This window comes from Triticum dicoccoides, chromosome 3B (genome assembly GCF_002162155.2).
Source record: "Triticum dicoccoides isolate Atlit2015 ecotype Zavitan chromosome 3B, WEW_v2.0, whole genome shotgun sequence".
Taxonomy (NCBI): Eukaryota; Viridiplantae; Streptophyta; class Magnoliopsida; order Poales; family Poaceae; genus Triticum; species Triticum dicoccoides.
The window spans coordinates 136687928-136715201 of NC_041385.1; the positions used below are offsets into that span (position 1 = coordinate 136687928).

A 27274-nucleotide genomic window follows, 5' to 3' on the forward strand; every position below is an offset into this window, starting at 1 on the left:
CTGCAAGTTTTTGATGGATTTCTAGACTGGTTTTCATCTCGTTTTTCTTTTTGGTTTCTAATTTCCTTTACTTTTTATTTTTAGTTTTCTTTCCTTTTAATATTTTATATGCATGATTTATTTTCAAATTTGGATTATTACTTCAAATCGGGAACTCATTTCAAATTCATGAACCATTTTTTCAAAACACGTGAAATTTTTCCAAAAGCATGAATATGTTCAAATCCACAACCATTTGCCAATTTATGACTTTTTTCTCTAGAATTTGCGTTTTTTTTTTTCAAATTCATGATTATATTTTTTAAATCAACGACTTTTTTCCAGATCTGTGAATTTTTTTTAATCTGTGAACTTATTTTTCAAAATTGATTAACCTTTTCAAATCCATAAACTTTTTTACAAATTCGATGAACTTTTTATTTATCAAAATTGATGAACTTCTCAATTTCATGATTTTCAAATTCCGTTAACTTTTTCGAATTCATGATGGACAAAGGAGTTTTTCCGTTGCCATTGCAAGTCTAGAGCGGAAGGGGTTTGAGCTTTGGTTTGCCGCCATGCATATAGAGCCGGTTTTGTGCGTACCCCTTCGCTCGCTCGTACCGAGGCACCCGGCCTCCTAGAGTTTCTCGTGCCTCGTGCCAGCGGCGCCACCGGTCTACCTCGTCTCATGTGGTCTTAGGGCCAGGAAGGCGTGGTGGATCTCGGTCGTTGTCCCGGGAAGGGCTTCGTTTTTAGGTGCTTTTTTGAGTTTTGTTAGGGTTTGTGTCCTGTTTAGAGAGGTGAGGCAATGACGACTCTCTGAAGATGGAATAAGGTTCTTCCCGCCTAGTCCCTGTTCGGTGGTGCTTCTAGCGTCATCGAAGGGCATGTGGAGATTTGTCTCCGGTGGATCTCATGGAATTCAGTCGGCATTTTTCTTCGATGGATCCACATGAATCCAGTCTTTATTCGTCTTTGTTCGTGTGTCTACTAGTTAGACACTTTCGATCTACGCATCTCTTCATCGGCAGCGGTTGCTGTTCTAGTGCGCTGGTCCTATAAAGCCTTGGCACGACGAATTTTCAACTGTCTACTACAACAAGGTTTGCCCGACTCCGATAAGGGTGGTGGGGGGAGGGGGATGACGTCGGCGTGCCTTCGGCTTCCTCCAGTGCTTGTAGTCGTCGCTAGGTGTTCTACGGATCTGGATGTAGTTTTTACTTTTGGTGTCCTTTGTGGTAATTACACAGATTGTGTCCTGCATCGGCGACATCTGGAAGCCGGAACGCGTGTTGGGTTCGTGGTTCATGGATGACAGATATGGTTTCTCCTTCGGCGTTTTAGTCGTGGTGGGGTCCCAGATCTGAAGTTCGATGACGTGTTCGGGGCGTTGCCCCGGTCTAAGTCATTCAACGATAATGACTTCACTTTTGATGAGCCATCTTGGAGGTCTGTAAAGTTGCATATCAGCGATTGAACCACGTAGAGCTCGGGTAAGGAGGTGATCCATCTTTCTTTTTTTCGGTGGCTGCTGTGGTGGTGCCGGAGGCACGTGACGGGTGTTAGTGTCAAGCTTAAAAATGTTCTGCTATCTTTTCAGTTTTGTCATGACGGTCCTTACGTGACTTGTATTTTAATCTTTATGATATGAACGAGACATGTATAACTATGAAAAAAATTACATAGCGTATAATATCGATTAGCAAGGCACTCTTGTATAAAGGTTGGCAATCCTGCCGCTGGGAGTAAGTCAATTTGGAGCATCGTCGACGGATGGATAAACATGTATGTAGTACAAACACGATATTTGGAGCCTCAGCTGGGCACCAACACCGTGTAAGCAGCCAAGCTATCCCCAAGGACAGGCAGGGCACACAGAAAACGGTTGCAGCAAACTGTTGGAACAAATACACTTCCATTGATACTTTTTTCCTCGACTCCTAGAAACTAAATTAATACTTGTTCTCTATCATGATAACCCCCTATGATGAAAGTGCATGTGAACATAGCCAAACATCATAACTCGCGTGATTTTTGGGGCGGTTTTGACATAAAAATAGCATCCTCAGCGCTCAGATTTGTAGTTTGCCGCCTAAGCTTCAACAAGTTCCTGGGTCCGCCATTCCCCCTTTGCATGGATCAATTCTTCAAGGTCCATTTTGCGCCATCTCCCAGCCAAACATGACAACTGATCCACCTTATCATACAACCCAAGGAGACCACCAGTATGGACAAAGAGGACCTTCCGCCCTTCCCACTTGGTTGGATTGTTGGACATGTCTTTCAGCATAACACACGCTGCCTTGCCGCTATAAAAAACAAAACCGTGCATGTCCTCATTAAGCATACTTTCGCTTAGACGAAAGGACCAGCATGCATGATATCAAATGTCATGTCACACATAAAAGAAAAAAAATATTGCACCTTAGACTGGATCAAGCACAATGCCTGTTGCTGCAGCTATATCCTTCACAAATTTAAGCTCTTCAGGTGTGCTCATGGCATAGCCTAAGCCCTTAGCCTATCAAGCAAAATATTCACAAATTTGACTAACATAAATAGATGAATTCATTCTTTATAGAAGTGTTCCATCACAGAAGCGATACTGGGAAATGAACAAACTAGCCACACAAAAAATAGCAAAGGGATTTTATTCTTCAAGATGGTTGTAGCCAAGGTTCTTAGTTTGTAATCTTCTAGGATTTTAGTGGATAAATATTCACATTGAGTTTACGGAAAACCATACTATCAAGAGGGCCACATGCGAGAGAACTAGCGATGAACTCCTTCTCAATATCCTCAAACAATACGGTTATACAACATATACTCACATCTTCAATCCTGACTATATCATGGGAATTCAAATCAGGTTGAAGTCCATCAATGAGACCTTGTACATTGTCATAGAAGTGTCCAGGGTTATAACAAACAGAGAATCCATGGACCTATCGTACAAGTGGATGATTAGTATGGAGACATCAGCAAGATAAGAAAATAGCTAAAGAAAGCTTATACTTTTGCCTTTATGCTACTCAATTGTGATCCTAAAGCAAGACCAGCAACGGTTCCACCACTGCACAAAGTTCAATCATGATAAATCATCAAGTGACAATATAACAACTTCCGATGTACACATGAAACAACAGAAAACATGTAAACAAAATTACTCATATAATGTAAAAAACGGCAGGGGGCACCGAAATACCTGCCGCATGCAACAACAATGTCATCAAACTGAACATCACCAGATAACTGAATTTGCTGCTCAATCTCCCTTACTGCTTCAATATATCCCCTGTAAGAGCAAGGCACCTACACGTTACACGTGTAAGATTGAATGGTATAAACTAAATTGTCAATAAAATTTTTTCGAAGGCCCTTTTGACTCCAGCTATTCCTTTTACCGTAAGTAATCTTACATTCAGTTTGCATAATGAAAATTTTAGTGTCTTCACAACACTAATATTTTCTACAACCTTGTATGCATATTGAACACAACAAGCCACTATTTATGCCACTGGTTAGCCATGGTATGAGATCCTATCCAGGCACTTATGCTTACATGAGTAGTAGAGGCCAAGTCCACCTCAAAGAGGTCGATAATAACTATTTTCTCAATGAGGTATGTTGTGAAATTAGATAAGACATAGGCTAGGTGAAAGAATATTTGGGAGATAATAAAATGGTTCTTGTATTTCTCAAAGGTAAGACACATGGTATCTTTATATAGTGGATGCTTATACCCTTAACCTTTCCTATCACAATAATAACTCCTAGAGTATGACTCCTATAATCCTAGACTTTCTAATACAGGAATGTAAGACAACCATCAATCCAAGAATATCAATCCTAGAGGAAACCTAAAACTACGATATAAGAAGGAACGTAAGAGAACAAAATTGTAGTTTTAGCAGCTATCATCACATATAAGATCATACCAATCTCCCAATGAGTTGGATCCACCACCAGAAATCACATATGGCTTCCGTCCTTTTTCCAAAAGCCTCTTTTTTAGCAAGTCAGTTAAAGCCTATAACAGATAAATACATATTGTGATTGGAGAACTTCTTGAGCAATACAAGAGGTACAACATAACAAATAATTCTAGGTATAGGAAAAACTAATCAATGAGGCTATGAAGGAACCGATGCAAAAAGCTGTACTACATGTATCAAAAGAATAGACAATATATACCATCAAAAAATTCAAAGGACAAAAAAATGATAGTACCAAGTATTATGATCTGAAACAATAACAAAACACATGCTATTTAATGTGGTTATCTTTTAGCAAATAAAAGCATATCTTATTAAGCATGAATAATGAGTAAGACTCGTGTATGGACAAGGATTTGGCAAAATTATCAAACACAACTATTAAAATCACAAACCACCAAAACATAACACATCATAGAGGAGAGCATACCACACCCCCAATTTTAACAAAATCTCTTTTCGAGACAAGGTCAATGTGCGCTCCCAATAATCTCTCGACAAGGAGATTACCAACCAAACCAGGATCTTCGTTCACAAGAAGCTGAAAACATCCCAGGCAAACCAAGTAAAAAGGAAATGCATTGCCACAGAAGCGTTTTATCAATTTCACTCACAGGAACACAACTTACCTTGGAGGTAACAAGTACCAGATAGCAATCAAGATTAACGTACTTGGCAGCGACGGCAGTCGCTCGGCAATGGTTGCTCTGGATACCACCGATAGTGATAACACAATCGGCACCCTGTGCAACGGCATCTGCCATCAGAAATTCGAGCTTCCGAACTTTATTCCCGCTCAGTTCCATGCCAGTGAGATCATCCCGCTACAGTCTCCCAAAAATATCGACATCAGGACCGAAATGCAAATAGTATGTCATGTGGGGCACGTCTTACAGACGTGGGCCGCGCGGCCAGGAGCAGCCGACGGCCGCATCAGGCAAGGCGCAGGCTGGACAGGAGTCCTGATCCGGGCACATTAGTTCCTAGACTAGTTTGTTTCGTATAGGTTTCTAGTTTGTTATTAGCCCATGGGGCCTTTATATATCAGATAGTTAGCACCCTTTAGGGACAAGCAATAAAGTTATTTCCTTCTATCTTCTCCTCCCGCATCATAGAGCAGCCAGGCAAAAACCCTAGCGCTCCTATCCACCGCGACTACGAACTACGTAGTCGAGGTCCTGCTGTCTTGGGCACCGAGGCCCTTGACAACTTGGTATCAGGTTCCAGGCGATCCTCCTCCTCGTCCACGCTCCATCCGCCGGCCGCTTTCCCCCCTGTGTCCGCGCCCAGCTCCCCGACATCGCCACAATCCGCTGCCGCCTCGGTCACTTCCGGCATGGCAGAACCGACCACCGCGGATCTGGCTAAGATGATCGAGGCCTTGACGGCCACGGTGACGTCCCTGCAGTTGTCCGTCACCGCACTCCAGAAGGACAAGTCCTCCTCTTCGTCCAGCGCTGCCGCCGCCCATGATGGGCAGCACCACAATGATCGGCCGCCCAGGTTCCAGAAGATGGACTTCCCCAAGTTCGACGGCAAGTCTGATCCGCTCGCCTTCATCAACAGATGCGAGTCCTTCTTCCATCAACAACGGATCGCCGAGGAGGAGAAGGTGTGGATGGCGTCCTACAATCTCGAGGGTCCTGCCCAACTATGGTATATGCAGGTCCAGCGCGACGAGGGCACACCTCCGTGGCGCCGCTTCTCCGAGCTGCTCAATCTCCGCTTCGGGCCACCGCTGCGCGCTAACCCGCTGGGCGAACTAATGGCGTGCAAACGCACGACGTCCGTCGTCGACTTCCAGGAGCGGTTTGAGGCACTCCTTCCCCGGGCAGGCACCTTATCCGAGACACAGAAAGTGCAGATCTTCACCGCGGGACTCCAGCCACCCCTCAGCCTCGACGTGGAGATCCATAACCCACAGTCCCTCGCCGTCGCCATGAGCCTCGCCCGCAAATTGGAGCTGCGCGACCAGTGCGCGCTTTCCGCCGCGCCACCGGTGCTTTTTCCACAGAAGGGCATCCTGCCGACACCAGGACCACGCCTTGCGCCCCCCGCTCCGGCCCCACCAGCCGCACCTCAGCAGGGCCACAATCTGCCGGACGGACGCCCAATCAAGCGTCTCTCCCAGACAGAGATGGAGGAACGCCGTCGCCTGGGCCTTTGCTTCAACTGTAACGAGAAGTTTGGCAGGGGCCACAACCGCGTGTGCCAGCGCATCTTTCTCCTCGACTTAGCGCCGGACGACGACGACGACGACGCGGCCTCCGCCACTGATGATGCATCACGGGCCGACCCTCAAATCTCGCTCCACGCGATCGCCGGCGTGCACACGAGTGAAACCATGCAGATGCAGATTACTCTCGGAGGTGTCTCCCTCCTCGCCCTGATCGATTCAGGCTCCACCCACAACTTCATCGCCGAAGAGGCGGCCGCTCGTGCTACGTTACCGCCCCCCACCACAGAGAAGATGCGCGTCACGGTGGCCAACGGCGAGCGCGTTCCGTGCCAGGGCGCGTACCGCGTCGTGCCCTTCCGCATCGGCCACGAGGAGTTCGCGGAGGATTTCCTCGCCTTGCCGCTCGCGGGCTACGACATCGTCCTGGGCACGCAGTGGCTGGCGTCGCTCGGTCCGATCCTGTGGGATTTCCGAGCCCTCTCCATGACATTCTGGCGGCGGGGCCATAGGGTGTGCTGGCACGGCATTGCAGGACCGGACGGGCCAGCCCTAAAATCATGCAGCGGCCGCGACTTCCTGGACGCCATCATCACCGAGTTCGACGGCATCTTCGCCGACCCCTCCGGCGTGCCACCGCCCCGCAGCCGCGATCACGGCATCACCCTGCTACCTGGTTCCGCCCCGGTGGCCGTCCGTCCGTATCGATACCCGGCCGCGCACAAGGACGAGCTGGAGCGTCAGTGCGCCGCCATGCTCGCCCAAGGTATCATCCGTGCGAGTTGTTCCGCATTCTCGTCCCCGGTACTGCTGGTCCGCAAGGCCGACGGGTCCTGACGCTTCTGCATCGATTATCGCGCCCTGAATGCCATTACTGTCAAGAATGCGTTCCCGATTCCGGTGGTGGACGAACTCCTCGACGAGCTACGGCACGCTCGTTTCTTCACCAAGCTCGATTTACGTTCCGGCTACCACCAGGTGCGGATGCGTGCGGAGGACATCCTGAAGACAGCTTTCCGTACTCATGACGGCCTCTACGAGTTTCTGGTGATGCCGTTCGGACTCTGCAACGCGCCGGCCACGTTCCAGGCCCTCATGAATGATCTGCTGCGGCCATACCTGCGCTGTTTTGTTCTCGTCTTCTTTGACGACATCCTCATTTTCAGCGAGACATGGGCTGACCATCTCCGACATGTGCGCACCGTCTTCACGGTCCTGCACCAGCACCGGCTCTTCGTCAAGCGCTCCAAATGCGCGTTCGCCGTTGAATCAATCGCATACCTGGGTCACACCATCTCCGCTGCAGGCGTGGCCATGGATCCGGAAAAGGTGCAGGCAGTGGCGGACTGGCCGCAACCACGCTCGGCGCGCGCGGTTCGGGGCTTTCTCGGCCTTGCGGGGTACTACCGCAAGTTTGTCAAGGACTTTGGCGTGGTTGCCGCACCCCTGACGGCCCTCCTTCGCAAGGATGGTTTCTCTTGGTCGCCGGAGGCGGCAGCAGCTTTTAACACCCTCAAGACGGCAATCACCACGGCTCCCGTCCTCGCGTTACCGGATTTTACACGGCCGTTCATCGTCGAGTGTGACGCATCGACGTACGGTTTCGGGGCCGTCCTTCTTCAGGACCACCACCCGGTGGCTTTCTTTAGCCGGCCAGCCGCGCCACGTCACCGTTCCCTGGCAGCGTATGAACGGGAACTCATCGGCCTGGTGCTCGCGATTCGCCACTGGAGGCCGTACCTATGGGGGCGCCAGTTTGTGGTAAAAACGGATCATTACAGCCTCAAATTTCTGCTTGACCAGCGTTTGGCCACCATCCCGCAGCATCATTGGGTTGGCAAACTCCTGGGATTCGACTTTACGGTGGAGTACAAGGCAGGTAGTACCAACACGGTGGCGGATGCACTTTCCCGCCGCGACACGGAGGAGACGACGATCATGGCGGTCTCGGGGTCTCGTTTCGACTTCATCAATCGCCTCCGGCAAGCGACGTCCACTGATTCGGCGCTCGTCACACTGCGGGAGGATATCACGGCAGGTGCGCGGCAACAGCCTTGGGCGCTCTCCGACGGCCTCGTTACTTTCAACGGCCACCTCTACATTCCGCCGTCATCCCCGCTACTCCAGGAGATTCTCAGTGCCGTGCACGATGATGGGCATGAAGGCGTCCTGCGCACATTGCATCGTCTGCGCCGCGATTTCCACGCACCTAACCTTCGCAAGACGGTGCAGGAGTACGTCTGCAATTGCGGTACTTGCCAGCGGTACAAGTCCGAGAACTTGCACCCCGCTGGGCTGCTACTGCCGCTGCCGGTGCCCACGGGCGTGTGGACTGACATCGGCATCGACTTCGTGGAAGCGCTTCCTCGAGTAGGCGGGAAGTCTGTCATCCTCACCGTGGTGGATCGCTTCAGCAAGTATTGCCATTTTGTGGCGTTAGCCCACCCATACACGGCAGAGTCAGTGGCACAGGTGTTCTTCGCTGAGGTTGTTCGTCTCCATGGCGTGCCGCAGTCCATGGTCTCTGACCGCGACCCCGTCTTCACCTCCGCTTTTTGGCGAGAGCTCATGCGCCTCACGGGGACAAAGCTGCACATGACGTCAGCATTTCACCCGCAGTCGGATGGTCAAACGGAGGCTGCTAACAAGATCATTGTGATGTATTTACGGTGTCTTACCGGGGATCGTCCCAAGCAGTGGCTCCGGTGGCTTCCCTGGGCTGAGTACATATACAACACCGCCTACCAGACAGCAACCCAAGAGACTCCGTTCAAGCTTGTGTATGGCCGTGACCCTCCCACTATTCGCTCTTACGAGCCCGGCGACACACGGGTAGCTGCAGTGGCCAGGAGCATGGCTGAGCGCGACGAACTTATCGAGGACGTCCGCTATCGTCTACAACAGGCACAGGCGGTCTATAAGTCCTACTACGACAGACGTCATCGGGACATTCGGCATGAGGTGGGCGATTGGGTTTGGCTTCGCCTTCGACAGCGCGCCGCGTCCTCTCTTAACTTGCCAACCAGGGGCAAGCTCAAGCCACGATTCTATGGGCCGTACCGCATTTCAGAAGTGATCAACGACGTGGCATACCGTCTTGAGCTTCCGGCACGCTCGCGCCTCCATGACGTGTTCCACGTGGGCCTCCTCAAGAAGTTCTTCGGCATTCCTCCAACTACACCGCCGGGATTGCCTTCGATCCACAACGGGGCGGCTGTTCCAGAACCAGAGCGCGTGACTCGTGCGCGCCTAGCACGCGGCGTTCGCCAGCTACTCGTCCACTGGAAGGGTGAAGCAGCTTCGTCAGCTACATGGGAGGATCTTGACAGTTTCGTCGAGCGCTACCCCGCTTTTCAGCTCGAGGACGAGCTGCTCGTCGAGGGGGGGAGAGATGTCATGTGGGGCACGTCTTACAGACGTGGGCCGCGCGGCCAGGAGCAGCCGACGGCCGCATCAGGCAAGGCGCAGGCTGGACAGGAGTCCTGATCCGGGCACATTAGTTCCTAGACTAGTTTGTTTCGTATAGGTTTCTAGTTTGTTATTAGCCCATGGGGCCTTTATATATCAGATAGTTAGCACCCTTTAGGGACAAGCAATAAAGTTATTTCCTTCTATCTTCTCCTCCCGCATCATAGAGCAGCCAGGCAAAAACCCTAGCGCTCCTATCCACCGCGACTACGAACTACGTAGTCGAGGTCCTGCTGTCTTGGGCACCGAGGCCCTTGACATAGTACTAAAAAGCTAACCATGAAGTATCTCAAATTTTGGAAATTGAACAAAGTAGTGGTTCTTGTGTTTCACCTTGATCCATACTTCTGTGCCTTTTGGCAAATTGGGGAGGTTCCATTTGTGAATTGGAGTTGGAAACTGTTTTGATTACAAAAAAGGAAATACATTAGACTTAACCATTCCACATTCTTTTGTCACTTTAAACTATTTTAAATCTGCATACTAATCAGTCCAAGTAGAGATAGCAAAGCTTACTCTTTTTTTTTGCGAGGAATAGCAAAGCTTACTTGGCCGAGGGTGTAGTTGTGGGATGGGATGACGGAGAGGTCTGAAGCCCAAGGCGGCGGCGTATAGACCCTTTTAGAAAGGAAGCTGCTGATCTGGGATGCGGAAGAAGTATGAGCCACTCTGTAGGCCGATGTCGAGGTCCAGCGGTGGATTGCGACGTGAGGAGAGAACAATCGGAGAATGGAAGTATTGGGTACCATTGCTTTGGAAGATTGTTTCCCTGGTCGATCGATCGTTACCAGTTAACGTTTTCCTAAACAATGCATGCCTGTAAGCCAACCTAAGCTTACTTAGATAAAAGTTGACTAACAAAGACAGAGTAAATTAAAGCACCTATGAGCAGAACATAACTTATTTTTGACGTGGAGATACAGAAACCTATAGCTACAATGTATGTTAATTGTGATCCAATGTTCGGAAATTTGAACGTCGATGCTAGTAGGACATGACACACAAGCAGAAAGATATATAGAAGTATTTATAGAATGGATAAGTATTAATAAGATCTTGAAATCAAATATTACCAAACCAAGGTATTATATACTCTCAGCTCAGATTTTGTAAGCGAGATGTCTATCCTTGATAGTAGATCGAAAATGGCTCCTGTTTAATAGGAGTCCAAGCTTCAACATACCAGCTCTCAATTGATTGCTTCAAAGTAAGTGATGCTGAATGAAAACCAACATGCCTAGTGAAATATTGTGTCCGAGTGAATTGGAGAACCAGCTAGTCCAAAGCTGCTTGATATGCCTATCCTTGATAGTAGATTGAAGTGGTTCCTGTATAAAGCATAAATCATCAATTTTTTTTGGAAAAATAATAATAGCATATGTGAAGTTGACATCCAAAGTTCAACAGAACAATTTTTACATAAAAATTAGTATAGCTATAAAAGGAAAAGAAACAAACAACAAATTTAGATGCTTGACGTTTCGTTCACAAACAATACACTGCATCAACATAACTTCGAAACCTCAAACAAGAAAATATTTAAAAATATTTTACATAGAACAAGTGCCTGATACACGGGTCCAAGTTCAGAATAAATTTTAAAAATAAACATCATTTAATTAAAGACATGGATACTAGGAAAACACTAGCATATGGTCTTGCAAAGCAAGTTCCTAATCAACCTTAATATTTCCATCATCTACAAATAAAAAATATATATTACTAGTATACTTCCATATTTTTTCAAAGAACAAAGACCCTAGCATACTCTGAAGAACTAAAAGATCAGGACGCGAGGGCTGCATCGAGGGCGGCTGCTGGTTCTCGCCGGCGAGGTCTCTCACCGGAGTTCGCCGAGCGCCCGTCTCTTCCTTCGTCGCCGCGTGCTGCCGCGAGGAACGGCCGAGTGGAAGCAGCTTTTTTCGAGGAGAGATTGACAAAGGAGGACGACGATGGGGTTCGATCGAACGGCTGCTCTGTCACCGTGTCCGATCAGACGGTTGGCGAGGTGACCGGCCGAAACCAGCGCCACACCAGCACTACAGTTCATTAATCTACCAGGCAATGAGCCACACTGCTAGAGAAGAAAGTACCGACGGCGGCGGCTAGGAACCCTACCTGTCGCGCTCGGGAAGGACTCTGGCCGTTCGCTCGGGAGGGAGGAGGCTCACTTGAGGGAATAGACGGTCAATTCCTGCTTCTTTTGATCCCCTCTTCTTTCCTTCCTTTGGTTAGGAATACCTGCGAATCAGGCGGCTTCCCTTCCTTCTTTGCTCAGGAATATTTGGGCTTCCATTAATGCTTCCCCCCTTTCCATTCGCCGCCTTCCCTGCGAGCTTTTGGTTGGTTTAGCACCTATTTTTTGGATCGATCAGTTCATGTCGGGTCGATTTGGTCCAAGGATCCGTATTAACCTGTTGCTGTCTCTAGAGCCATTTGATCTTTCTTATCGGTTTATTTTCAGGAATCTACAAGAACAATGGCTATCTGTTGGTGTCCTGCAATGCAATGGCGGTCTCAACCAGATGCGCGCCGCTGCTGTGTTAGTACAGCTTGTGACGAAAACAATGCATCTACTGCGCTGTCTATATTTCTGAGCCATCGCTGCTGTTCAAATACTAATGCTGAACCATCAATGTTCCACTGTTAAATCTGATCTGTGATATGGCGACGGCTGCGAGATACTTGAATGTCACACTCATCATGCCGAAGTTGGACAAAACTTTATTTTGGGCTGATTCTAGGTCAGCATTTCTTTCTGTAGTCACTGCAATTCTTAACAATTCAGTTAAGGATAGCCTCTGTCTTATCCTTTTCTGTTGCTCTGCCTACAGTGAGTTCCGAGATATATTTGATGTGGACTACTTCATAGCATCATTGGGAGATGAGGTCCTGATGCTGAAAGAGCTGCCTCCAAGGCTGAAAATTAAGGAGAGTTGAATGGGGATATCTTCGCTCCATGCCGCCCATCAGTTGGTCTGATATATCCTATTACCATAATCATGTTTCTTTGCACCTCTCCATTTCTCGTGATGTATCTAGATCATATGCATACCCAGATAAAGATTGTAAGTAGTAAGTTCTGCGAAAACCACATGAAGAAGTACAAGGTCCTTCATCTGAATGAAACAGATGCCGGGCGTGCAAATAATGGCCTACCCATGTAGATTCAGAAACTGAGTTGCCGTGTCAATTTTGATACATTGAGATTTAGCCCTGACTTAGAAGAGCTGGGAAGGTGTGTGGTTCAAATTCTTCGTTAGAATGGACCCTTTGTGGTCTCCTTCTGGGGTATGAGATGGACATGCTTGCCTTCTCTGTGTTTATGCATGGTTGCAGGCTTGCAACAACGAGGAGGCTGAGGAGTTCACAAGGATGAGGTATGGCATCGCATCCAAATTTTCTCAAGATGTTTCAGACCTTCAGTTAACAGATGAATTGTGCCTTGAACTTGGAAGATACGCTTAGCCATGGTGGAAAGAGAAAGTGATCGACTCCATTGTGAAGATGAATGGCGGGCTCTGTCCATTAACACCGGAGGAGATTGCATTGGTATTGAAGGCACTCGACATTGATGGTGAAATATATGGTGGACAAAGAAGAATGGTTGCACTGATCTCAGCTTATCCCAAGGTCGTTAGTTCAGCATCTTCAACACAGTACTGTATGATTGTCAGGTCTTTTATTTATATTATCTGTTATTGGTGTTGATAACTCCGCCTATGTTGTCTCAACATAGCCGGTCCCAAGCCCGGGTAAAGGAGGAGGGTTGTGATAGGCTTGGCGAGCCAACGTAAAAACTCAGCCACTCTTATGGAGATAAAACCCAAAAGATTTTCGTTGGGGCGTAACCCTCTCAGCGACGCGCCACATCGGAACCCGGGTGTGGTGGAAAATGGGCAAGGGCCGGGCCGTCACCCCCCAAGTGGCGCGCCGTATCTTGATCCGGATACGGTGGCAAGTGAGCGAGGATCGGGTCGTCGCATCCTTAGTGGCGCGCTACATCGGCGCCCGGATGTAGTGGAAAATGAGCAAGGGTCTTCGCATTTGACTCGACGAGTGCGAAGGGTAAGGAAGCTAGCCGAGCCTAGGAGGATTCGCTTAGGTAGCTGGAACGTAGGGTCTCTGACAGGGAAGCTTCGGGAGCTAGTTGATGCAGCAGTGAGGAGAGGTGTTGATATCCTTTGCGTCCAAGAAACCAAATGGAGAGGACAGAAGGCGAAGGAGGTGGAGGATACCGGCTTCAAGCTGTGGTACACGGGGACGGCTGCAAACAGAAATGGCGTAGGCATCTTGATCAACAAGAGCCTCAAGTATGGAGTGGTAGACGTCAGGAGACGTGGGGACCGAATTATCCTGGTCAAGCTGGTAGCTGAGGACTTGGTTCTCAATGTTATCAGCGCATATGCCCCGCAAGTAGGCCACAATGAGAACACCAAGAGGGAGTTCTGGGAAGGCTTGAAAGACATGGTTAGGAGTGTACCGATTGCTGAGAAGCTCTTCATAGGAGGAGACCTCAATGGCCACGTGGGTACATCTAACACAGGTTTTGAAGGGGCGCATGGGGGCTTTGGCTATGGCATCAGGAATCAAGAAGGAGAAGATGTCTTAAGCTTTGCTCTAGCCTACAACATGATTGTAGCTAACACCCTCTTTAGAAAGAGAGAATCACATCTGGTGACTTTTAGTAGTGGCCAACACACTAGCCAGATTGATTTCATCCTCTCGAGAAGAGAAGATAGGCGTGCGTGCCTAGACTGTAAGGTGATACCTGGGGAGAGTGTTGTACCCCAGCATAAGCTGGTGGTTGCTGACTTCCGCTTTTGGATTCGTGTCCAGCGGGATAAGCGTGCCAAGGTCGCTAGAACGAAGTGGTGGAAGCTCAAGGGGGAGGTAGCTCAGGTGTTCAAGGAGAGGGTATTTAAGGAGGGCCCTTGGGAGGAAGGAGGGGATGCGGACAATGTGTGGATGAAGATGGCGACTTGCATTCGTAAGGTGGCCTCGGAGGAGTTTGGAGTGTCCAGGGGAAGGAGAAGCGAAGATAAGGATACCTGGTGGTGGAATGATGATGTCCAGAAGGCGCTTAAAGAGAAGAAAGATTGCTTCAGACGCCTATACCTGGATAGGAGTGCAGACAACATACAGAAGTACAAGATGGCGAAGAAGGCCGCAAAGCGAGCTGTTGGTGAAGCAAGGGGTCGGGCATATGAGGACCTCTACCAACGGTTAGGCACGAAGGAAGGTGAAAGGGACATCTATAAGATGGCTAAGATCCGGGAGAGGAAGACGAGGGATATTTGTTGGAAATATGCCCTAGAGGCAATAATAAAAGGATTATTATTATATTTCTTTGTTCATGATAGTTGTCTTTTATTCATGCTATAACTGTATTATCTGGAAATCGTAATACATGTGTGAATACATAGACCACAATATGTCCCTAGTGAGCCTCTAGTTGACTAGCTCGTTGTGATCAACAGATAGTCATGGTTTCCTGGCTATGGACATTGGATGTCATTGATAACGGGATCACATCATTAGGAGAATGATGTGATGGACAAGACCCAATCCTAAGCATAGCACAAAGGTCGATTAGTTCGTTTGCTAGAGCTTTTCCAATGTCAAGTATCTCTTCCTTAGACCATGAGATCGTGTAACTCCCGGATACCGTAAGAGTGCTTTGGGTGTACCAAACATCACAACGTAACTGGGTGACTATAAAGGTGCATTACAGGTATCTTCGAAAGTGTCTGTTGGGTTGACACGGATCGAGACTGGGATTTGTCACTCCGTATGACGGAGAGGTATCTCTGGGCCCACTCGGTAATGCATCATCATAATGAGCTCAAGGTGACCAAGTGTTTGGTCACGGGATCATGCATTACGGTACGAGTAAAGTGACTTGCCGGTAACGAGACTGAACGAGGTATTGGGATACTGACGATCGAGTCTCGGGCATGTAACATACCGATTGACAAAGGGAATTGCATACGGGATTGATTGAATCCTCGACATCGTGGTTCATCCGATGACAATATCGAGGAGCATGTGGGAGCCAATATGGGTATCCAGATCCCGCTGTTGGTTATTGACCTGAGGTCGTCTCGGTCATGTCTGCATGTCTCCCGAACCCGTAGGGTCTACACACTTAAGGTTCGGTGACGCTAGGGTTATCAGGAAGACAAGTATGTGATTACCGAATGTTGTTCGGAGTCCCGGATGAGATACCGGACGTCACGAGGAGTTCCGAAATGGTCCGAAGGTAAAGATTTATATAAGGAAAGTGGTTAAACGGACACCGGAAAGTTTCGGTGGCATACCGGTATTGTACCGGGGCCACCGGAAGGGTTCCGGGGGTCCACCGGGTGGGGCCACCCCTCCCGGGGGGCCACATGGGCTGTGTGGGAGAGAGAGCCAGCCCCTAGTGGGCTGGGCGCGCCTCCCCACCTAGGCCCATGCGGCTAGGGCAAGGGGAGGGGAAACCCTAAAGGGGGCGCCCCCTAGCTTGGGGGGCAAGCCACCCTTTTCCCCTCTCCCTTTGGCCGCCGCCCCCCTCTAGGGTTTCCCCTAGAGGGCCGGCCCCCTTGTCCCTCTCCTCCTATATATAGAGGGGTGAGGGGAGGGCTGCTGTACACACAACTCAAGGCGCAGCCCCTCCCCTCCCCAACACCTCTCCTCCTTCGTACGTGCTTGGCGAAGCCCTGTCGGAGTACTGCTGCACCAACTACACCACGCCGTCGTGCTGCCGTTGGAGCAATCTTCCTCAACCTCTCCTTCCCCCTTGCTGGATCAAGAAGGAGGAGACGTCTCCCGTCCCGTACGTGTGTTGAACGCGGAGGTGCTGTCCGTTCAGCACTTGGACATCGGTGATCTGAATCACGTCGAGTACGACTCCATCATCACCATCCCCTTGCAAGCTTCCGCACGCGATCTACAAGTGGTTGTAGATGCAAACTCACTCCCTTGACTCGTTGCTTAGATGAACTCATAGATGGATCTTGGTGAAACCGTAGGAAAATTTTAATTTTCTGCAACGTTCCCCAGCAGTGGCATCATGAGCTAGGTCTATGCGTAGTTCTCTATTGCACGAGTAGAACACAATTTTGTTGTGGGCGTGGATCTTTTCAACTTGCTTGCCGCTACTAGTCTTATCTTGCTTCAGCGGTATTGTGGGATGAAGCGGCCCGGACCAACCTTACACGTACGCTTACGTGAGACCGGTTCCACCGACTGACATGCACTAGTTGCATAAGGTGGCTGGCGGGTGTCTGTCTCTCCCACTTTAGTTGGAGCGGATTCGATGAAAAGGGTCCTTATGAAGGGTAAATAGAAGTTGACAAGATCACATTGTGGTTATTCGTAGGTAAGAAAACGTTCTAGCTAGAACCCAATTGCAGCCACGTAAAAGATGCAACAACAATTAGAGGACGTCTAACTTGTTTTTGCAGCAATTGTCATGTGATGTGATATGGCCAGAAGTTGTGATGAATGATGAATGATATATTGTGATGTATGAGATCATGTTCTTGTAATAGGAATCACGACTTGCATGTCGATGAGTATGACAACCGGCAGGAGCCATATGAGTTGTCTTTATTTTGTATGACCTGCGTGTCATTGAAGAACGCCATGTAAACTACTTTACTTTATTTGCTAAACGCGTTAGTCATAGAAGTAGAAGTAGTCGTTGGCGTGACAACTTCATGAAGACACGATGATGGAGATCATGATGATGGAGATCATGGTGTCATGCCGGTGACAAGATGATCATGGAGCCCCGAAGATGAAGATCAAAGGAGCTATATGATATTGGCCATATCATGTCACTACTTTATATAATTGCATGTGATGTTTATTATGTTTATGCATCTTGTTTACTTAGATCGGCGGTAGTAAATAAGATGATCCCTTATAACAATTTCAAGAAAGTGTTCCCCCTAAGTGTGCACCGTTGCTAAAGTTCGTCGTTTCGAAGCACCACGTGATGATCGGGTGTGATAGATCCTTACGTTCACATACAACGGGTGTAAGACAGTTTTACACATGCAAAAACACTTAGGGTTAACTTGACGAGCCTAGCATGTACAGACATGGCCTCGGAACACGGAGACCGAAAGGTCGAACACGAGTCGTATGGAAGATACGATCAACATGAGAATGTTCACTGACGATGACTAGTCCGTCTCACGTGATGATCGGACACGGCCTAGTCGACTCGGATTGTGTAACACTTAGATGACTAGAGGGATGTCTAATCTGAGTGGGAGTTCATTCAATAATTTGATTAGATGAACTTAATTATCATGAACTTAGTCTAAAACCTTTTGCAAATATGTCTTGTAGATCAAATGGCCAACGCTCATGTCAACTTGAACTTCAACGCGTTCCTAGAGAAAACCAAGCTGAAAGATGATGGCAGCAACTATACGGACTGGGTCCGAAACCTGAGGATCATCCTCATAGCTGCCAGGAAACAATATGTCCTAGAAGGACCGCTAGGTGACGCTCCCGTCCCAGAGAACCAAGACATTATGAATGCTTGGCAGTCTCATGCTGATGATTACTCCCTCGTTCAGTGCGGCATGCTTTACAGCTTAGAATCGGGGCTCCAAAAGCGTTTTGAACATCACGGAGCATATGAGATGTTCGAGGAGCTGAAACTAGTTTTCCAAGTTCACGCCCGGGTCGAGAGATATGACATCTCCGACAAGTTCTATAGTTGTAAGATGGAGGAAAATAGTTCTGTCAGTGAGCACATACTCAAGATGTCTGGGTTGCACAACCGTATGACCCAGCTGAATATTAACCTCCCTGATGAGGCAGTCATTGACAGAATCCTTCAGTCGCTCCCACCAAGCTACAAGAGCTTTGTGATGAACTACAATATGCAGGGGATGGTAAAGACCATTCCTGAAGTATTTTCTATGCTGAAGTCAGCAGAGGTTGAAATCAAGAAAGAACATCAAGTGTTGATGGTCAATAAGACCACTAAGTTCAAGAAGGGCAAGGGTAAGAAGAACTTCAAGAAGGACGGCAAGGAGGTTGCCGCGCCCGGTAAGCCAGTTGCCGGGAAGAAGTCAAAGAATGGACCCAAGCCTAAGACTGAGTGCTTTTATTGCAAGGGGAAGGGTCACTGGAAGCGGAACCGCCCCAAATACTTAGCGGATAAGAAGGCCGGCAACACTAAAGGTATATTTGATATACATGTAATTGATGTGTACCTTACCAGTACTCGTAGTAACTCCTGGGTATTTGATACCGGTGCTGTTGCTCATATTTGTAACTCACAGCAGGGGCTGCGGAATAAGCGGAGACTGGCAAAGGACGAGGTGACGATGCGCGTCGGGAATGGTTCCAGAGTCGATGTGATCGCCGTCGGCACGCTACCTCTACATTTGCCCACGGGATTAGTTTTGAACCTTAATAATTGTTATTTAGTACCAAGTTTGAGCATGAACATTGTATCTGGATCTCGTTTAATACAAGATGGCTACTCATTTAAGTCTGAGAATAATGGTTGTTCGATTTATATGAGAGATATGTTTTATGGTCATGCTCCGATGGTCAATGGTTTATTCTTAATGAATCTCGAGTGTAATACTACACATATTCATAGCGTGAATACCAAAAGATGTAAAGTTGATAACGATAGTCCCACATACTTGTGGCACTGCCGCTTTGGTCACATTGGTGTCAAGCGCATGAAGAAGCTCCATGCTGATGGACTTTTAGAGTCTCTCGATTATGAATCATTTGACACATGCGAACCATGCCTCATGGGCAAGATGACCAAGACTCCGTTCTCCGGAACAATGGAGCGAGCAACCAACTTATTGGAAATCATACATACCGATGTGTGCGGTCCAATGAGTGTTGAGGCTCGCGGAGGATATCGTTATGTTCTCACTCTCACTGATGACTTGAGTAGATATGGGTATGTCTACTTAATGAAACACAAGTCTAAGACCTTTGAAAAGTTCAAGGAATTTCAGAATGAGGTAGAGAATCAACGTGACCGAAAGATAAAATTCCTACGATCAGATCGTGGAGGAGAATACTTAAGTCACGAATTTGGTACACACTTAAGGAAATATGGAATCGTTTCACAACTCACGCCGCCTGGAACACCTCAGCGTAACGGTGTGTCCGAACGTCGTAATCGCACTCTATTAGATAGGGTGCGATCTATGATGTCTCTTACCGATTTACCACTATCATTTTGGGGATATGCTCTAGAGACAGCTACATTCACTTTAAATAGGGCACCGTCTAAATCCGTTGAGACGACACCGTATGAATTATGGTTTGGGAAGAAACCTAAGCTGTCGTTTCTAGAAGTTTGGGGATGCGATGCTTATGTCAAGAAACTTCAACCTGAAAAGCTCGAACCCAAGTCGGAAAAATGCGTCTTCATAGGATACCCTAAGGAAACCATTGGGTATACCTTCTACTTAAGATCCGAGGGCAAGATCTTTGTTGCCAAGAACGGATCCTTTCTGGAAAAAGAGTTTCTCTCGAAAGAAGTAAGTGGGAGGAAAGTAGAACTCGATGAAGTACTACCTCTTGAACCGGAAAGTAGTGCAGCCCAGGAAAATGTTCCTGTGATGCCTACACCAACTGAAGAGGAAAATAATGATGATCAAGGTACTTCGGATCAAGTTGCTACTGAACTTCGTAGGTCCACAAGGACACGTTCCGCACCAGAGTGGTACGGCAACCCTGTCCTGGAAATCATGTTGTTAGACAACGGTGAACCTTCGAACTATGAAGAAGCTATGGCGGGTCCAGATTCCAACAAATGGCTAGAAGCCATGAAATCCGAGATAGAATCCATGTATGAAAACAAAGTATGGACTTTGACTGACTTGCCCGATGATCGGCGAGCGGTAGAAAACAAATGGATCTTTAAGAAGAAGACGGACGCGGATGGTAATGTCACCATCTATAAAGCTCGACTTGTCGCTAAGGGTTATCGGCAAGTTCAAGGGATTGACTACGATGAGACTTTCTCTCCCGTAGCGAAGCTTAAGTCCGTCCGAATCATGTTAGCAATTGCCTCATACTATGATTATGAGATATGGCAGATGGACGTCAAAACGGCATTCCTTAACGGTTATCTTAAGGAAGAACTGTATATGATGCAGCCGGAAGGTTTTGTCGATCCTAAGAACGCTAACAAAGTATGCATGCTCCAGCGATCCATTTATGGGCTGGTGCAAGCATCTCGGAGTTGGAACATTCGCTTTGATGAGATGATCAAAGCGTTTGGGTTTATGCAGACTTATGGAGAAGCCTGCGTTTACAAGAAAGTGAGTGGGAGCTCTGTAGCATTTCTCATATTATATGTAGATGACATACTTTTGATGGGAAATGATATAGAATTCTTGGACAACATTAAGGCCTACTTGAATAAGTGTTTTTCAATGAAGGACCTTGGAGAAGCTGCTTATATATTAGGCATCAAGATCTATAGAAATAGATCGAGACGCCTCATAGGTCTTTCACAAAGCACATACCTTGATAAGATTTTGAAGAAGTTCAAAATGGATCAGTCCAAGAAAGGGTTCTTGCCTGTATTGCAAGGTGTGAGATTGAGCTCGGCTCAATGCCCGACCACGGCAAAAGATATAGAAGAGATGAGTGTCATCCCCTATGCTTCAGCCATAGGATCTATTATGTATGCCATGCTGTGTACCAGACCTAATGTAAACCTTGCCGTAAGTTTGGTAGGAAGGTACCAAAGTAATCCCGGCAAGGAACACTGGACAGCGGTCAAGAATATCCTGAAGTACCTGAAAAGGACAAAGGACATGTTTCTCGTTTATGGAGGTGACGAAGAGCTCGTCGTAAAGGGTTACGTCGACGCTAGCTTTGACACAGATCTGGATGACTCTAAGTCACAAACCGGATACGTGTATATGTTGAATGGTGGAGCAGTAAGCTGGTGCAGCTACAAGCAGAGCGTGGTGGCGGGATCTACATGTGAAGCGGAGTACATGGCTGCCTCGGAGGCAGCGCATGAAGCTATTTGGGTGAAGGAGTTCATCACCGACCTAGGAGTCATACCCAATGCGTCGGGGCCGATCAAACTCTTCTGTGACAACACTGGAGCTATTGCCCTTGCCAAGGAGCCCAGGTTTCACAAGAAGACCAGGCACATCAAGCGTCGTTTCAACTCCATCCGTGAAAATGTTCAAGATGGAGACATAGAAATTTGCAAAGTACATACGGATCTGAATGTCGCAGATCCGTTGACTAAACCTCTCTCGCGAGCAAAACATGATCAGCACCAGAACTCTATGGGTGTTCGATTCATCACAATGTAACTAGATTATTGACTCTAGTGCAAGTGGGAGACTGTTGGAAATATGCCCTAGATGCAATAATAAAAGGATTATTATTATATTTCTTTGTTCATGATAGTTTTCTTTTATTCATGCTATAACTGTATTATCCGGAAATCGTAATACACGTGTGAATACATAGACCACAATATGTCCCTAGTGAGCCTCTAGTTGACTAGCTCGTTGTGATCAACAGATAGTCATGGTTTCCTGGCTATGGACATTGGATGTCATTGATAACGGGATCACATCATTAGGAGAATGATGTGATGGACAAGACCCAATCCTAAGCATAGCACAAAGGTCGATTAGTTCGTTTGCTAGAGCTTTTCCAATGTCAAGTATCTCTTCCTTAGACCATGAGATCGTGTAACTCCCGGATACCGTAAGAGTGCTTTGGGTGTACCAAACGTCACAACATAACTGGGTGACTATAAAGGTGCATTACAGGTATCTCCGAAAGTGTCTGTTGGGTTGACACGGATCGAGACTGGGATTTGTCACTCCGTATGACGGAGAGGTATCTCTGGGCCCACTCGGTAATGCATCATCATAATGAGCTCAAGGTGACCAAGTGTTTGGTCACGGGATCATGCATTACGGTACGAGTAAAGTGACTTGCCGGTAACGAGACTGAACGAGGTATTGGGATACTGACGATCGAGTCTCGGGCATGTAACGTACCGATTGACAAAGGGAATTGCATACAGGATTGATTGAATCCTCGACATCGTGGTTCATCCGATGACAATATCGAGGAGCATGTGGGAGCCAATATGGGTATCCAGATCCCGCTGTTGGTTATTGACCTGAGGTCGTCTCGGTCATGTCTGCATGTCTCCCGAACCCGTAGGGTCTACACACTTAAGGTTCGGTGACGCTAGGGTTATCAGGAAGACAAGTATGTGATTACCGAATGTTGTCCGGAGTCCCGGATGAGATCCCGGACGTCACGAGGAGTTCCGGAATGGTCCGGAGATAAAGATTTATATAAGGAAAGTGGTTAAACAGACACCGGAAAGTTTCGGTGGCATACCGGTATTGTACCGGGGCCACCGGAAGGGTTCCGGGGGTCCACCAGGTGGGGCCACCCCTCCCGGGGGGCCACATGGGCTGTGTGGGAGAGGGAGCCAGCCCCTAGTGGGCTGGGCGCGCCTCCCCACCTAGTCCCATGCGGCTAGGGCAAGGGGAGGGGAAACCCTAAAGGGGGCGCCCCCCTAGCTTGGGGGGCAAGCCACCCTTTTCCCCTCTCCCTTTGGCCGCCGCCCCCCTCTAGGGTTTCCCCTAGAGGGCCGGCCCCCTTGTCCCTCTCCTCCTATATATAGAGGGGTGAGGGGAGGGCTGCTGTAACACAACTCAAGGCGCAGCCCCTCCCCTCCCCAACACCTCTCCTCCTCCGTACGTGCTTGGCGAAGCCCTGTCGGAGTACTGCTGCACCAACTACACCACGCCGTCGTGCTGCCATTGGAGCAATCTTCCTCAACCTCTCCTTCCCCCTTGCCGGATCAAGAAGGAGGAGACGTCTCCCGTCCCGTACGTGTGTTGAACGCGGAGGTGCGTGCTGTCCGTTCAGCACTTGGACATCGGTGATTTGAATCACGTCGAGTACGACTCCATCATCACCATCCCCTTGCAAGCTTCCGCACGCGATCTACAAGTGGTATGTAGATGCAAACTCACTCCCTTGACTCGTTGCTTAGATGAACTCATAGATGGATCTTGGTGAAACCGTAGGAAAATTTTAATTTTCTGCAATGTTCCCCAACAATATTGGCCAAGCCAAATGCATCAAGGACGGAGCAGGCCAACTCTTGGTGAAGGACGAAGAGATTAAGCATAGATGGCGGGAGTACTTCGACAAGCTGTTCAATGGGGAGAATGAGAGTTCTACCATTGAACTGAATGACTCCTTTGATGAGACCAGCATGCGTTTTGTGCGGCGCATCCAGGAGTCTGAGGTGAAGGAGGCTTTAAAAAGGATTAAAGGAGGCAAGGCGATGGGCCCTGATTGTATCCCCATTGAGGTGTGGAAAGGTCTCGGGGACATAGCGATGGTATGGCTAACCAAGCTTTTCAACCTCATTTTTCGGGCAAACAAGATGCCAGAAGAATGGAGACGGAGTATATAGTACCAATCTTCAAGAACAAGGGAGATGTTCAGAGTTGTACTAATTACCATGGAATTAAGCTGATGAGCCATACAATGAAGCTATGGGAGAGAGTCATTGAGCACCGTAAGAAGAATGACAAGCGTGACCAAAAATCAGTTTGGTTTCATGCCTGGGAGGTCGACCATGGAAGCCATTTTCTTGGTACGACAACTTATGGAGAGATATAGGGAGCATAAGAAGGACTTGCATATGGTGTTCATTGACTTGGAGAAGGCCTATGATAAGATACCGCGGAATGTCATGTGGTGGGCCTTGGAGAAACACAAAGTCCCAGCAAAGTACATTACCCTCATCAAGGACATGTACAATAATGTTGTGACAAGTGTTCGAACAAGTGATGTCGACACCGATGACTTCCCGATTAAGATAGGACTGCATCAGGGGTCAGCTTTGAGCCCTTATATTTTTGCATTGGTGATGGATGAGGTCACAAGGGGTATACAAGGAGATATCCCATGGTGTATGCTCTTTGCGGATGATGTGGTGCTAGTTGACGATAGTCGGACGGGGGTAAATAGGAAGTTAGAGTTATGGAGACAAACCTTGGAATCGAAAGGGTTTAGGCTTAGTAGAACTAAAACCGAGTACATGATGTGCGGTTTCAGTACTACTAGCTGTGAGGAGGAGGAGGTTAGCCTTGATGGCCAGGTGGTACCTCGGAAGGACACCTTTCGGTATTTGGGGTCAATGTTGCAGGAGGATGGGGGTATTGATGAAGATGTGAACCATCGAATCAAAGCCGGATGGATGAAGTGGCGCCAAGCTTCTGGCATTCTCTGTGACAAGAGAGTGCCACAAAAGCTAAAAGGCAAGTTCTACAGGACGGCGGTTCGACCCGCAATGTTGTATGGCGCGGAGTGTTGGCCGACTAAAAGGCGACATGTTCAACAGTTAGGTGTGGCGGAGATGCGTATGTTGAGATGGATGTGTGGCCACACGAGGAAGGATCGAGTCCGGAATGATGATATACGAGATAGAGTTGGGGTAGCACCAATTGAGGAGAAGCTTGTCCAACATCGTTTGAGATGGTTTGGGCATATTCAGCGCAGGCCTCCAGAAGCTCCAGTGCATAGCGGACGGCTAAAGCGTGCGGAGAAAGTCAAGAGAGGGCGGGGTCGACCGATTTTGGCATGGGAGGAGTCCGTTAAGAGAGACCTGAAGGATTGGAGTATCGACAAAGAGCTAGCTATGGACAGGGGTGCGTGGAAGCTTGCTATCCATGTGCCAGAGCCATGAGTTGGTTGCGAGATCTTATGGGTTTCACCTCTAGCCTACCCCAACTTGCTTGGGACTAAAGGCTTTGTTGTTGTTGTTGTTGTTGTATCTGTTATTGGTGTTGATCATGTAAGAAAAGCGACATTACTGCCTTTGGGACTAAGGGTTTTCCAGATGGCAGCATTGGATTATATGTTGTCCTTGGAGAGTGATGAACTAAGACATTTGAGAATGCTCCTGGTTGTAAGTTGTAACATGGCAAAAGTTGCTGAAGGCCATCGTAGTCGTAGGTACCTTTTGCCAAGTTCCAGTATTCCCCTTGTTATGTTGAATTGTATCATGATACTTTTCACTAGATATAGAAGTTTGTCCCTTGGAATAAGTATTAAGAAACATTTATTACCTCCTTGCAAAATAGAAAGGAAGGGAGAGAGAAAGAAAAATAACACCCATTAACCTGCCCATGCCATGCTGCATGGTCTCAACTATTTTTATAGGAGTAGCAGGATTTTCTCAAATCCCAACTTTTAGAATTCTTAAACTGTGTGATAGTACTCAAATTTTTGAAATACAGAGTATTCTGTTGTAATATGAAACTTTGAGATGTCACATTCCTGTTTCCAGAAATACTTTTGTCCCATTTTCTTTCAACTGTTTATTTGTTCCCATGTCCACAGATACTTTGGGTTCAAGAAGACTGTGCTACTTGACCAGAAACTTATAGTTGAGCTAGTTAACTTTTAGAATTCTTCACTTAAATTGTGTAATAATACTCAAATCTCTGAAATATGGAGCATTCTCTTGTAAGCTGAAACTTTGAGATTTCACATTCTGAGAAAACATGCTATATTGCTATCACATTTATTTATTTTGTTTGTATCCGTGTATTATAACACAATGCTCTGTTGATCAACGTCTTGGTCCCTTCGCTTCCTAACATTATTTTTGACGTGAACAGCAGGAGCTCTGCTTTGGCATTAAACGAAAATAGAAGTTTCGCTTCCTAACATATATGACACCATGGATCAAACAAGCTAGCCAAATGGGTATAGACATGTATATGGAAAGAAAAGGACAAATCGGCGTCTGACTAGTTGGCACCGCACAGGGGCGTTTCAGGCTGTGGCTTGAAACGGGTGCCTTAGGTATGCGTGGAGCAATGCACGAAGGGATCTATTACGGGATTAACGGACTAACAAACGTGTGCGGTTGGGATTGGAGGAGGGAGGATGGCCCCCACCCTGGCTGAAATTTGGGGTGTAGGGGTGGGGATTGTTAGAGGAAAATCCGTAAAAGCCCAATAGTAGGTTCGTGCGTCTAGGATTACTGGTCCACATGTCTCCATATCAAATATGACTAGCAAAAGGGCCCGCGCGTTGCAACAAGAGAAAAAAAATCATAATCTCCAAAGGCCTTGACAACATTTTGCTGCATCACCGATAACATTTTGACGAACATTTTTCCAATTTCATTAACACTTTTTAATATATGAACTTTTAGAAAAATTCATGAACATTATTTGATTTCCCAAACAATTGTTTTCAAAATTGCGAACATTTTTGAATCCACAAACATTTTATGATTTATTGAACATTTTATTTAAAAATTCTTTTTTTTAATTTTTGAAACTTTTTTGAGGTACCAAATTATTAAAGGAGAAAAGGATGAAAATTGGAAATAAAAATAAAAAAGAAATTTAAAATAGGCCGCTCACACATGGGCCGGCCCTAACGGACGCGCTGCGTCTTCTCCCAGCACGCAGAGCGCAGTGTATGAGGTCCCTACTCCATGGGCTGGCCTAGGCGGGGATTCTCATGTGTGAAATGTATTTTTGTCACTTATAGCTGGCACCCGTGGGTAATATTTTGCAACTTTGGGGATAATTTATGCGACATACCACCAGAAGCACTAATGACTTTATAT

General features: G+C 47.5%; 1 protein-coding gene and 1 pseudogene across 1 annotated transcript; one reads left to right on the forward strand and one right to left on the reverse strand.

The window, feature by feature from the left end:
* Positions 1–2074: 2074 nt before the first annotated feature.
* LOC119279395 (putative D-cysteine desulfhydrase 1, mitochondrial) lies at positions 2075–10370 on the reverse strand. The gene is made up of 10 exons (XM_037560640.1): positions 10170–10370; positions 9955–10020; positions 4607–4801; positions 4408–4518; positions 3921–4012; positions 3188–3277; positions 2998–3055; positions 2814–2927; positions 2413–2503; positions 2075–2298 (listed from the first exon to the last, which is right to left on the reverse strand). The coding sequence occupies exons 1-10, from the start codon at positions 10368–10370 to the stop codon at positions 2075–2077; spliced, it is 1242 nt and encodes a 413-aa protein (XP_037416537.1).
* Positions 10371–11685: 1315 nt separating this feature from the next.
* On the forward strand, positions 11686–25563 carry LOC119279396 (annotated as a pseudogene).
* The last annotated feature ends 1711 nt before the right edge of the window (positions 25564–27274 follow it).